Here is a 12,318-nt window from a genome sequence, read left to right as displayed (position 1 = left end):
TAACGTAAAGCCAAAAGGTAGAATCTGGTGCTACTGCTATATCAGAGAATTCGACTCTCTCCTCTGTCTGTAACGCATGATTGATGAGAAAGCTCTCACATCCCTACGTGGGATCATCTGATTCGTCCATTCGTTTTGTCGGGATTCCTAGCGACACCAGCCAATAAAAAAAAACAGTCTTTCTCTCCCTAGAAAAACAACTGCTCTGATTTTTGTTTTTTTTTCTCTCTCTCTCTAACCTGTGTTTTCTCTTCCACTAAATTCCCAAATTTCGCCTTAATTTCTCTCCCCTGCTTACGAAAACCGATTATACGTATTCACCAATGCATGATCTTCCGATCCGATGTAATTTTGATCCTTGGCTTTGGAATTTTTACTGAGTTTGACCCACCTGGTTGACTCACTGAGTTGGGGCTTTGTTGTTGTTGCTGTTGCTGGAGAAACTAATGTTGGAGGCAATGGAGAGTTCCGCCAATGGCTGTGGTTTCTCGCAGTTACAGAGTTGCGGAGACAGTAGCGAAGAAGAGCTCTCGGTGCTGCCACGTCATACTAAAGTGGTTGTAACCGGGAATAACCGTACTAAATCGGTTCTTGTTGGTCTTCAAGGCGTGGTCAAGAAGGCTGTTGGGCTTGGAGGGTGGCATTGGCTGGTAATTCTTTGGAATTTTTTTTTCAGTTTTGGTATAAAAAAGGGTTTTGCGGTTTGATCTGGAAACTGGCTGCTCTTAATTTCCTGGTTTATAATGTTTATATTTTCAAGATTAAGTAAATTCAAATTATTTTTTTTTTAATTTAATGTGGATTCAATTTGAGATTTTCAATTACTAAACTGCTGTCCTGTTTTTAACAAATTTTTTATACTAAAACTGCAAATTTAATTCCTATATTTCTATCAATTAAAAACAATGGGTTTTTTTACTGGCCTCAAGTTGCAAATTTGAGGTCTTGGAAGTGGGTTTTGATTGCATGTAAGTTTTACACTATGGATCTTGAATTTCCAATTGGTTTAGTAAATGTATGATTGCTATTCTGGATTTTCACAATAAATTTTGATTTTTCAGGAATTTTGGTATTTTTTTAAAAAAAAATTGTTTCTAATCTACTGTAAATTGTTTTGATGCTGCTTTTGGAATTGAGTTATGCTTTTGCTTCCTTGGTTTTTAAGAAAATCCCTGCTTTTTTTCTTCTTTCTTTCCCCATTTTTGTAACTTTCGTTTGTGTTTCGGATGATTTACTATGCCATTAATTCATAGTTTGCTGGAAATGATCATATTTTGATGTTGATTTTTCTCTCCAGTAATTTCCTATCTTTTCTTATTATTTCTGATTTCTTTTGACAAATTCATAGATTTACCTTTGAATTATATGTATTCAAGACCAGATTTTATTTTATTTAGCATATTATGGTAGATAGGCATTTGTTTACTGTGTAGCTGATAGTGATATTTGTTTATCTAATTAATAAAAACCACAGGTTCTTACTAATGGCATAGAAGTAAAGCTACAGAGAAATGCACTCAGCGTAATTGAAGCACCTACTGGCAATGAAGACGACGGGGATCTTGAATTCGAAAACATGCAGTGTAATGGATCCGACATGGGTGAGTTCCTTCAGAAAATGCATCAGCCTCCTAATTTAGTTGTCTATACTGTCGAACTGCAAAGCCATGTGCCCATGTCAAACCAACAACAATAGTCTTGATTGTCTTTTTCGTATGCACTTCTGATAATCTCATTTGCTGTGTTGTGTCTAAGACCTCTTTGTCTTGGGAGGAAGTGTTATGCTTATCATTCTCAGTGACTTTTGATCTCTAATGATACTTAACTTTGTGATTAACCATCTGGTGTATGATAATTTCTTTTTAGTGAAATGTACTTGAGCTTGGAACATAGGATCCTTTGTGTCTTCACTTTAACTTTTGCTATTCCTAAAAGCTTCAATGTTTCATTGCTTTATCTTTATATCGGTCCCACCGTGCTTTTTTTTTTCTCTTTAATCCTGAATGTTTTATGTCTCAATTTCCAGTATCTGATGACACTCACAAGTGCCACAGATCGAGGCATAGAACACATAAACCGACTGGTTCTTCTCACAAGAATATGAGCAGGTCACTTTCTTGTGACTCGCAGTCTAAGGGGTCTGTTTCCACTACTATCGGATCCACGGTAAATAATGATTTTATCGAACTTGTATTCGGTTTTTACGTAAGTTCTTTTGTCTTATTGTGCAATTACGTTAGCTATCTATTATTGGAATAATTGGGGTTGTGTTTTTCCATTAATCTCCCCTGTAGAAGGTCGACCTCAGCAAACTCGAGATATCTGCTTTATGGAGATATTGGAGACACTTCAATCTTGTAAGTTCTTGGCACAAGAAATAGGCACATTTATAACAAAAGAAAAAAGTTGTTTAAATGTCATTGTTTATGCTAATGCTAGGTGGATGCCATCCCCAATCCATCGAAAGAGCAACTAGTCGACGTTGTTCAAAGGCATTTCGTGTCACAGGTAAACCTTTCGAACAAGAATGACATTCGACGGTTTCTGGCCAGATTCTAAATACATGATATAATTTGGCGTCTGTTGTTGTAGCAAATGGATGAGCTGCAGGTCATTGTGGGATTTGTTCAGGCTGCAAAGAGATTGAAGACGGTTTGCAAATGACCAGGATAAGAATGTTCTGATGGGTTTCGAGCTCGGTTGTCAGTGCTAACAGAAAGTCGTTATCCTAATATCCTCTTCACTTGTTAGCGATATCGATAATATGTATGTATTCGTGGCTTGTTTATCTTTCCAGTACTCGAGCTGTTTAGTAGGTTAAGATCTAATTGAAGCGATAGAGGTCATTTCTTCCTTTTTGGTAGGGTAGTTATATGTAGATATGATGTAAAAACTTGGTTAAGAGACCTCTCAAGAAATCCTTTCTTATGCTTGGTTCACTGTACTTGGTGAAGTGGATTTCTTAAAATGTATGTATTCTTCCCTTGTCTACTTTATTGGTTTTCCTTCATATTTCTTTTGAGTTGGGGATTAAGCTGATAGATATCTGCTAAACATGAGTCTATATATGAGAGAATGGATAAAACAGGAACAGAGAATTTTGATTAGGGTGAATATTCAATTATGTCGAGTGGAGTAAAGTAATTTTGGATTAACCGAGTTGATGAGTTTTATTTTTTCATTCAAAATTTATTTGGAATTCAAGTTTTCGTTCAAATTGAATTGTCGTTGTTTATAATATTATGATACAGATTGGTTCAAATTCAAACAACTTTCTCAAGTTATAATATATATATGTTTCTTCATATTCTTCTTTACACGTGTAAGTAAAACTTGTGATGTTATTTTATAAAAAAATTATAATGTTATGTAATAAATTAGATACCATATAAAATTATAGTATATTTATAATGTTTTTTTAAAGAAAGGATTTTGAGGACAATATTGATGTGAGTATAAATGTGTCGATGAATATTAACCGGAAGAAAGTATTTGCAAAATTTGCAATTGAGGGACCAAAATAAGTAAAATATAAAAGTAAGAGCCTAAATTTGAAAAAAATAAATTGTTTTTATAATAAGGAAGTATTTGCAAAATTTGCAATTGGGGAATTCCCCCCCCCCCAATATTTTGGATTGGAGTTGCATAGCAATGTGATAGAAGAGAGAAACATATGGTTCAAATTTGATCAAAAATTACTTGAAACAAAAAATGAATTGAAGAAAAGAAAAAATCATGCAAAGTTAATGGACTAAATTGAAAAAAAAATCAATAGAAAAAAATTAATTTAAATGTGGTCAAAGTAAACTTAAAATGAAAAAATTTGAAAAAAGTAACCTTAAAATCATCTCAAAATATTATTTTAAAATATTTAAAATTTAAATTTTATAAATTTAAATTCAAATTTTGTATTGACTCAAATATTTTAATCATCTCAATTCGAATAAATCAAAATTAAAAAAAATTAAAACAACTTAATATAGCCCCCTCGGAAAATGTCTTGCACAGGCAGCTGATAGTTGTATAATGATACGTCTCGTGCTCATGTATTTCATTGTGATGAGATGACTTCTGTCATGTTATGGAATCTGATGTGACTCGACAACGCTCTATATGTTAAGCATACAATTGTTAGAAGTATATCATCTAATTATCATCGACTTGCTATGTTTAACATTAACCCTACCTAGAACGAGATCCTTTTTAGATTCTTGTATATTCAAACTTTATTATAAGAAATTTATTAAGGGTGTTAGCGGTAAAAATAAAATTCATTCTTTTTTCGAAATTTAGATAATTAGACGGTTATATTTATAAGATGTGTGTACACTATCAATAGATTAATAGATTTTTTAAAAAATATTATTTTATAATCATCTCAAACTATTAAAATTTACTAGATGAGATTAATACATATAACAATATATATAGAGTTAGAATCTACTTATACAGTGTAAAACTTGTTTAATTTTACATGGATTTGAGATTATTAAGTAAGTGAAAATAGATGATATAATTGGATTATAGGATACAAAGTTTTGGGTATTGATAATCCTCAATTATAAGCTTATTTTTTGTCATTACAGCTAGGATTACAGTAAATTTTACTCAAATGGAACCTTTTTGTTTTAATTTTCAATTTTAAAAGAATCCCTACTTAATAAAAACCCAATGTTAGTAATAAAGGAGGCAGTTGTTTTTTGAAACTAAACCAACACAAGGCCTATCAAAGGGTAAGCAGTAAGTATGCAGTTGAATTTGTGTGCCCCACCAGAGCTTTTCATGGTAAAGAAATTTAGCCATTCTAATAAAGTCGGTTGCTGAATTTGTGCATACTTTTCATAAATTACCTACATGTAAACAAACGGAACAAAAACGGAACGAAAATCAACTGGGGTATGTTCATATTCGTTATTTGTTTTTAATTAAATAAATGAATAAATACGTATACATTTATTATTTGTATTTATTTATTAAATAATATAATTTATTTGTATTCGTTTATGTTTGTTTTTTAAATGATAAATATAGAGACAAAGTCAGGATCAAATCTTGGGAGGGACAAAGTAATTAAGTTGAAAATAATAAAGATTTATTATGCATTTAATCTAAAAAATTAAAGGAAAAAGTTTAATTTTTCTTAAATTTAAATTGATAAGGACCTAAAATGCTATTAAACCAAAAATTTTGGTATACAGATCCGTCCATGGATAAACTAATACAAACGAACATAAAATATAATTTTCTTTTAAATCAAGGAAAAGTTCTTAAAAGAATATAAATAATCAAGCATAAATATAAATTTAATTTAATGAACGAACGAACATTTTATTTGTGTTTGTTCATTTAATTAAACAAACGAAAAATCATGTTCAAATTATTTCGTTTAATAAATAAACGAACTTTCAACCAAACTATTCACAAATGATTTGATGAACATTCGGTTCGTTTATAAACCTTATAAATTAGTATTAAATTAGCCGTAGTCCTTGGCAGTACATGCAATGGAGGAGGTGCGCAGCTATATATAGTCCCACATTATCTTAAATTTGTAGTTTAAAGTTGAAACACTGCATTCACTTTCAACTATTATAGGATGGATTCATTGTGCGCCACCACAACTACCGCTTCTCACATTCCATCCAATTCAAATTACTCGTCAGAATTCCATCAAATTAATTCGTTAAATTAAAGATTCATGTTATGATTGGTTGAAATTATGAGATGAAATTTAAAATTATGTGATTTATTAAGAATTCATTGTTTTTTTGACATACGGATTCATTAAGAATTCTTAAAATAATAATAAAAAACAATTATTCAATCAATTGAATCGGATTTCAAAAATTTTATTAACTTTATTAAGGTGTCTTAGGATGAATTTTTTTTTTACATTACTAGAATTTTGAAATGCATTGTTTTTTGTTGGAATAAGAGAAGAAACTAAATATGAGAGTAATCTATGCTAGGTGGCTGTGTGAAATTATGTAGTCTCACTTGAGTTTGGCTAGCGTATCTGCCATCCTATTTCCTTCTCTTGGTATATGCTTAGTTGAGACTCTCTAATCCCGAGCTAACAATTTATCAATATGTTATAGTAGGATGAATATGTAGTTTGATTGTTTCACTATTATATATTTTAATTGTTACTAGTTTTTCATTAGATATCTTTTTTCATTTTTCCAAGATCGTATCTTTCGATGTTATTGGGATCAAATCAGAGGTGGATACACTTGACCCTTGTGAGACTAAATGCATACCTATTATTTTAGATAAATTATTAAATTTAGTTTCATATGTTAAGGGAATGAGAGAAAAAAGGAAGCAAAATTTCATACTGGTTTTCTTAAAGAAAAGGAATATTAAAATTTTGGATCTTATTTTTAAATTTCTGGATCCTTTACTGGATAAATTATGTTTTTAATTCCGTTTCACCCATAAAGACCATGTTATCGTCCAAAAAGAATGGTCCAGTTTGTTTCATTATGCCATTTATAAACATGTAATTCAGGTTCGTGAATTTAATTTTCATTGATTGCAAACAATTAATGGTTATAGATATTAATAAAAACAAATTAACAAAACACTAACCATCACCTTACGTTACGATTCCTTTATACTATTTGCAATGTGACCATTCGTATTTACAATTTGAACAAAATGTTTACACATTGATTCCCTTCCCCCAAAAATATATTCTATCGAAGAAAAAAAATGGTTAAAAGAAATCAAGGGTAGACTATCTATTTGGTCATCGAGCTATTATTAAGTTTTTGTTTTGGTCATCCAACTGGTATTTTTTAAAAATAATATTTAACGTTACGTTTTGGTTCTGTTTTGATCATCTACCATTAAATGGTTATGCTGATGTGATACTTTTTAATTATTTTTCAATACTAACTTCTCATTACCTTATGGTGAAACACCATTATCACCGTTAATTTTTCAACGACGGATGACTAAAACAAAATTAAAATGTAATGTTAAGTATGATTTTGAGATAAAATAATAGTTGAGTGACCAAAACAGAAACCAAGTAATAGATGAGTAACCAAATAGGTAGTTTACCCAAAATTCAATCACTTTTCATTGCTGACGCCGAGCGACGGCGGTAACGAGCGGAAGTTGAACTACTACCGTGTCCACTAATGTCACTAAGGGTTCTCTTCCTCAAATGCCTCTTGAAGTAGAAATCGAGGAAGAGACAAAGAATTACGCCATTGAGAACAGAGTTGAAACACCAAGCTCCCATTCCATTGCACCCACCTTTCACAAAATGCAGAAAAATTACTCCGAAATGGCAGATTAAATTGAGCCCCAAAAGCACCACCTGGAAATTCAGAACGAAAGAGAAGCAGGCGCTGCTCGGGAGCCCGATCGCCGTCCAGAATCGGAACCCATACACCACCGAGTACAACAAAGTGGCCAATAAGATAGCCAAGACTTGAAACGACTGAGAGAATTCCAGCCATAGAAAAGACATGAATAAGAGAATTGATTGGTTGAAAAGATGGAAGAAAGTTAATTTACGGCGACAGAGGATGGTGAAGAATGTTCGGAGGAGGTGGAGGAAACGGGAGAGGTAAAATACGTAGGACCAGAAGAAGACGCGACCAGAAGGGCGCGTTCCGAGTGGGAAGCAGAGGAACCATTGGAATGGGGTGGTTATGGTTCTGGTACGACGCCAGAACCATCGGGTGTCGCGGATGTCGGCCGCGGAAGATAGGAGGATGCCGACAAAGATGACTGCGGAGATTAACGAGATACAGAGGCTGTGGATGGCTGGGATTGGGCCGAGCGGAACACGTCGACGTTTGGGGAGGATGAGAGAGAGGAAGGTATGGAGGGTGGTGGCGGCGACGACGTAGATGGAGATGGAGGAGAAGAGGAAGGACCAGGTGGAGCCAAACGTTTGGGTGTTGCTCCACCGGAAGTTGACGACGGACGGATGCTCTGATAGGTAGTATTTCACGGATTGCATTATGATCATTCCTATGTTACATCAGAATCAAACTGAAAAATGATATATATATTTATAGTGGTAATTTGAAGGTGTTTTTGTTTTACTTATATTTTGAATGGGAACGAAAGTTGGAAGTTTGAATTAGGAGTTAAAAATTGAAGGACGGCTCCGCCTATTTCAACATTTGAGTTAGACAGACACTGCTTGGGAGATCCAGATTTTGAATATCTTATGGAAGCTTCCATGTTCCGACGTGTATTTTTTAAAATTAAGGGTAAAGTAGACAAATGATCCCCCAACTACAGGACATTACTTTTTTGAGTTCATCAATCATTAAAAAGTTACAAAATAGTCTCTTGACTATAGGATGTTACTTTGTTGAGTCTTCTGACTATTAAAAATTACAAAATGGTCATCTGAATATTCATATGTTCCAAACTCGTCATTTTCAGTTAAAAAATTGGCGGCAGTCTAAGTTGGATAGTAATTTGTTGACTAAGATATGATAAAATTAGGCTGGCAATTATCCATGGGTGAGTGGATTATCCACCCACCCGCCCCGAATAAATGGATGAAAACCCGTTGTGAAACGGATGATTGGCGGGTGATGGATGGATCGGGTGATGGGTCGGGTCGGATATGGATGAATTTTTTTTTTACCCATCACCCGCGGCATCCATCCACCCATTAATATATCCATCCATCCATATATATATATATATTAAAAAAATAAACGGATGATTGTAAATATTCTTATTCTCTTAATTCTGACTTTTATCCCATTGAAAATATGTCTAATTTTTTAATATTGGTTTATCCCTATTGATACTAGGATGGAGAGGACTTTTGAGAAGTGATGGTTTGTTGATGAAGATTCGAAGATTATATTTGGTTTACAAGACTATACATGATGCATCTATTCGCTTGAAAAATGTATCACAAACATAGTGCACAAGACTATACAAACTATGTTCCATTTTGTTTTTGTTTGGATTTGATGAAAATTTATTGTTCATGTTTTGGTTTCTATGAATGTTTGAGTATCAATGTTTGGTTTCTATGAATGTTCACAAACTATGAATGTTAGGACTCAACAAAGTAACATAAAAAATATTTTGTAACTTTTAATAGTTGATGGACTAAAAAAAGAATGACCCTATAGTAGTAGATCCACTTGTGTACTTTACCCTTTTTAAAAGTAAATACAAGTAGCCGAAAAGTTCAAGATAAAATTAATAAGCCCATTGTCCAGCAGCTCGTGGAAAATGCGTCCAATTTGTTTTTGAAGTCTCTGTATTACGTAAATAAATAATATAATTACTTTTTATAAGAGTAAATATTAATTTTTTATTTTCAATGTCTTAATAAACTAATTTCTTTTTGGAAACGTACACACATCAGGCATATATAACTATTTGAATACAACATTTCTAGAGAAAAATAATATTCTCTTTAACTACTAAGATTGTTTAATAAATTTGTTAGTAAAGTAAACTAACTCTTATCGGGTAAAATATGTTTCCTTTTAATCAATTTAATTAAATAAAAAATTATTTGATGTATTAATCGTGTAAAATAAATTAAGTGCAGACGTTAAACTTATCTGGAAGCATATAAAAAACCCATATATATTATTCTAAGTTGAGATCTATCGATTTTTTCTGAAAAAATAAACCATAAATTTATTTATATGTCAATTTATTAAATAATAATATAATTATTAGACTAAAACTATTATGACATAAGAAAGGGATAAAAGGTGAAGAAAATCACGAGATTAATAATAATAACTTTCAATAAATGAAAAAACTAGTATATTATGTTGGAACAAGATGTCATTTGAGCAGATATTCCTGTTCAATTCACAAGTCTGCGGCAGCTTTCCAGTATTTATTAATTACGTGTCTAGGTTCTTTTAAAAAAGATGATTACCCTACCAAATGTATTTAATTGAGAAATTAAATACATAATCATATCAATATGTCTAGAATGTTAGACTTAAATAAAAAGTTAATTGAGAAATAAATATAAATCTGACATCAAAGTATCTAGAATATCATGTTTAAAATAAGAAAAGATTTGGGTCAAGTTAAATGCATAACAAATTTGACCCATTACAAACTTACAAGGAGAAAATGTCTTCGTTCCAATCTCTCACTATTGTAAGCATTGATTCTGTCCGAGCCAGTTCAACTCTAGGACTCAGTCCAGAACCAAATCGGGGTTAACCCATCAGGCCCCCAAAACCTGTGACCCAGCTTGCCCAATATTGACCCGATAATCAATCTCAACTCAAACCCCCATAACTCCTCTTCGGTCGTCAAAAATCTCATAAATCCTTATTACCTCAAATCCAACTATATCCCTTCATCATCTTCCTTATCCCCATCTACCGGTAGACAACATCCTATAAAAACAATAAGAGAGGAGAAGAAAAAGGTGAACTATAATGACGAAACCCTAACTCAATGCCGAAGTTCATCACCGACTATTGAGGAAGTGGGGAAACTCCTCTCAATGTGGGGAGCGACTTACTTCATATTCAAGTCGGTCTAACTACGAGAAATCAGTGTCGATGAAGAAGTAGTCGAACGATTTTAATTTAGATTCATGCTTATCATAACATCTTTTGATAAGAAAATCTCTGGTGAAAGTGTTCACCAAGTGGAATATACAAGGTTCATAGCCTAATGTATTTAATGAGTTTCCGTGAGCAATCTAAGTAGATTCACGAGTAATCCAAGAAAAAATCACTGGAAAACAATAACAATGATATTGAGATATTTCATATATACTAGAGACTATGATTTGTATTATTCAAGAGATCTTGTTGTCTTAGAAGGATACTATGATGTTAGATGATGACTTATATTATTTAAAAAGTATAATTTTCTTTTGTTTTATTATCTCGGTACGATTATTATCTCGGATTGTTATATTTTTTAACGGATATTATATTGTATTTAACTCAAATCTATAATAAAAAAACTTTTTATATATATTACTGTTTTGTTTCCTTCTAATTATATAGCCAAAAGGATTACAAAAAAGTTTCCTTCTTTCCAAAATTTCCTGTCACTTTCCAGACAGAAATTAATGTCATGTTGTTGAAAAGCCAAATGACTTGGTCCCGCCCAAGAAGCCAAGAAGCTACATAGCAACTTCAGACCTCAATGATTTCCCAATCAAGCAACTTCTACGCAAGACTCTATGTTTCACATTTTGGCTTTTATTGTTCACAGATAGCATAGAAAATGTGAGATTCCTTGTTTAAATTCTGACCCCCAAACTATTCTTTCAACCAGTTTTCATGGAAACCGTTTGCATCTCTAAGCCATCTTCCAAATGGTTCTCCAACAAGGGTTTAAGGTTAAGCCTCCCTCGCCTTCGTTCAAAACCCAAATTCTCAAGGGCTACCACTGCACCAACACTAGCTTACAACACTAAAGAAGAAGCGCTTCTAGCGGTATTTCGTCGGTTCGATAGCGACGGAGACGGCAAGATTTCGAGCGAGGAACTCACCGCATACTTCGCATCCATAGGTGACAAGATATCAACCGAGGAGGCTCAAAGGGTTATCGAAGATTTTGACAACAATGGGGACGACTCAATGGAGTTCATGGACTTCGTGAAGTTGATGGATGGGGATAATGAAGGTGATGATATTAGAGAAGCGTTCGAGATGTTCGAAGTCAACAAAGGCTGCGGGTGCATCACGCCAGCGGGGTTGCAGCAGACGCTTAATCGTTTAGGGGACGTGAAGTCGTACGAGGAGTGCGTTGGTATGATTCGAGTGTTTGATCTCGATGGCAATGGAGTGCTCGACTTCCATGAATTTCAAGAAATGATGAAAGGTGAACCATGTAAAATAGTCTAGATTCCAAGGGGTATGTAAATTACATGCATATGTATGTCAATGTACTAGGCCCGAGAACCTGATTATGGTTAATTATATTATGTATTTTGTGTGTTCGAGCCGTGTGAATAATGAGTATTGTATATTAAAAAAGGGTAAATCGTATACCGCGTTTAGTTCATGTTTTATTTTGGCATCCAATCATTAAAAACTTAACGGTGACATTGACGTGTAACCGTAATGTAATTCCATGTCATTATTGAATTTTTTTTAAAAAAGTGACACGTCATCTGTTTTTGTTAATTTTTTAAAGTTGAGTACCAAATTGAGATATAAATTAAAAGTGAAGTATGATTTTGAAAAACAATAAATTTTAAGTACCAAACATATAGTTTATCCAGAAAACTAATATCTTAATCAAGTGCTAATTAATTTAGTTAGATAAGAAGCTAGATTCTTCGGACCTCATTGATTGATTTCAATTATAAAAAAAATAATG

At 32.9% G+C, this 12,318-nt stretch overlaps 3 protein-coding genes across 4 annotated transcripts; 2 read left to right on the top strand and 1 right to left on the bottom strand.

Moving 5' to 3' along the window:
* Window positions 1–215: 215 nt before the first annotated feature.
* On the top strand, window positions 216–2,899 carry LOC120218623. Of its 2 annotated transcripts, none has more exons than XM_039215556.1 (7): window positions 216–345; window positions 441–650; window positions 1,475–1,601; window positions 2,027–2,166; window positions 2,298–2,357; window positions 2,440–2,508; window positions 2,593–2,899. In XM_039215556.1, the coding sequence occupies exons 1-7, from the start codon at window positions 328–330 to the stop codon at window positions 2,662–2,664; spliced, it is 696 nt and encodes a 231-aa protein (XP_039071487.1). In that variant the 5' UTR covers window positions 216–327; the 3' UTR covers window positions 2,665–2,899. The 2 variants fall into 2 exon arrangements, with proteins under 2 accessions (XP_039071487.1, XP_039071486.1); XM_039215555.1 differs by having other exon boundaries at window positions 217–345; window positions 2,295–2,357; window positions 2,593–2,898.
* Window positions 2,900–7,075: 4,176 nt separating this feature from the next.
* On the bottom strand, window positions 7,076–8,046 carry LOC120218655 (elongation of fatty acids protein 3-like). Its single transcript, XM_039215580.1, has one exon. The coding sequence runs from the start codon at window positions 7,988–7,990 to the stop codon at window positions 7,076–7,078; it is 915 nt and encodes a 304-aa protein (XP_039071511.1). The 5' UTR covers window positions 7,991–8,046.
* A 3,182-nt stretch (window positions 8,047–11,228) lies between these two features.
* Window positions 11,229–11,931, top strand: LOC120218349 (probable calcium-binding protein CML41). The gene has a single exon (XM_039215312.1). It carries the CDS (start codon window positions 11,274–11,276, stop codon window positions 11,838–11,840), a length of 567 nt encoding a protein of 188 aa, XP_039071243.1. The 5' UTR covers window positions 11,229–11,273; the 3' UTR covers window positions 11,841–11,931.
* Window positions 11,932–12,318: the final 387 nt, after the last annotated feature.

Source organism: Hibiscus syriacus, unplaced genomic scaffold (assembly GCF_006381635.1).
Source record: "Hibiscus syriacus cultivar Baekdansim isolate YM2019G1 unplaced genomic scaffold, ASM638163v2 tig00110198_pilon, whole genome shotgun sequence".
Classification (NCBI taxonomy): Eukaryota; Viridiplantae; Streptophyta; class Magnoliopsida; order Malvales; family Malvaceae; genus Hibiscus; species Hibiscus syriacus.
The sequence above is the reverse complement of the archived record's forward strand: the minus strand, read 5'-3'. Positions and strand labels throughout refer to the sequence as shown.

Bases quoted from the DNA above. Each gene is read 5' to 3' on its own strand.
- LOC120218655 (XM_039215580.1), bottom strand. From the start codon at position 7,990: ATGATCATAATGCAATCCGTGAAATACTACCTATCAGAGCATCCGTCC.
- LOC120218623 (XM_039215555.1), top strand. The intron at 2,167-2,294 runs GTAAATAATGAT...TCTCCCCTGTAG, and splicing joins CCACTACTATCGGATCCACG to AAGGTCGACCTCAGCAAACT. The intron at 2,358-2,439 runs GTAAGTTCTTGG...TGCTAATGCTAG, and splicing joins ATTGGAGACACTTCAATCTT to GTGGATGCCATCCCCAATCC.
- LOC120218349 (XM_039215312.1), top strand. From the start codon at position 11,274: ATGGAAACCGTTTGCATCTCTAAGCCATCTTCCAAATGGTTCTCCAAC.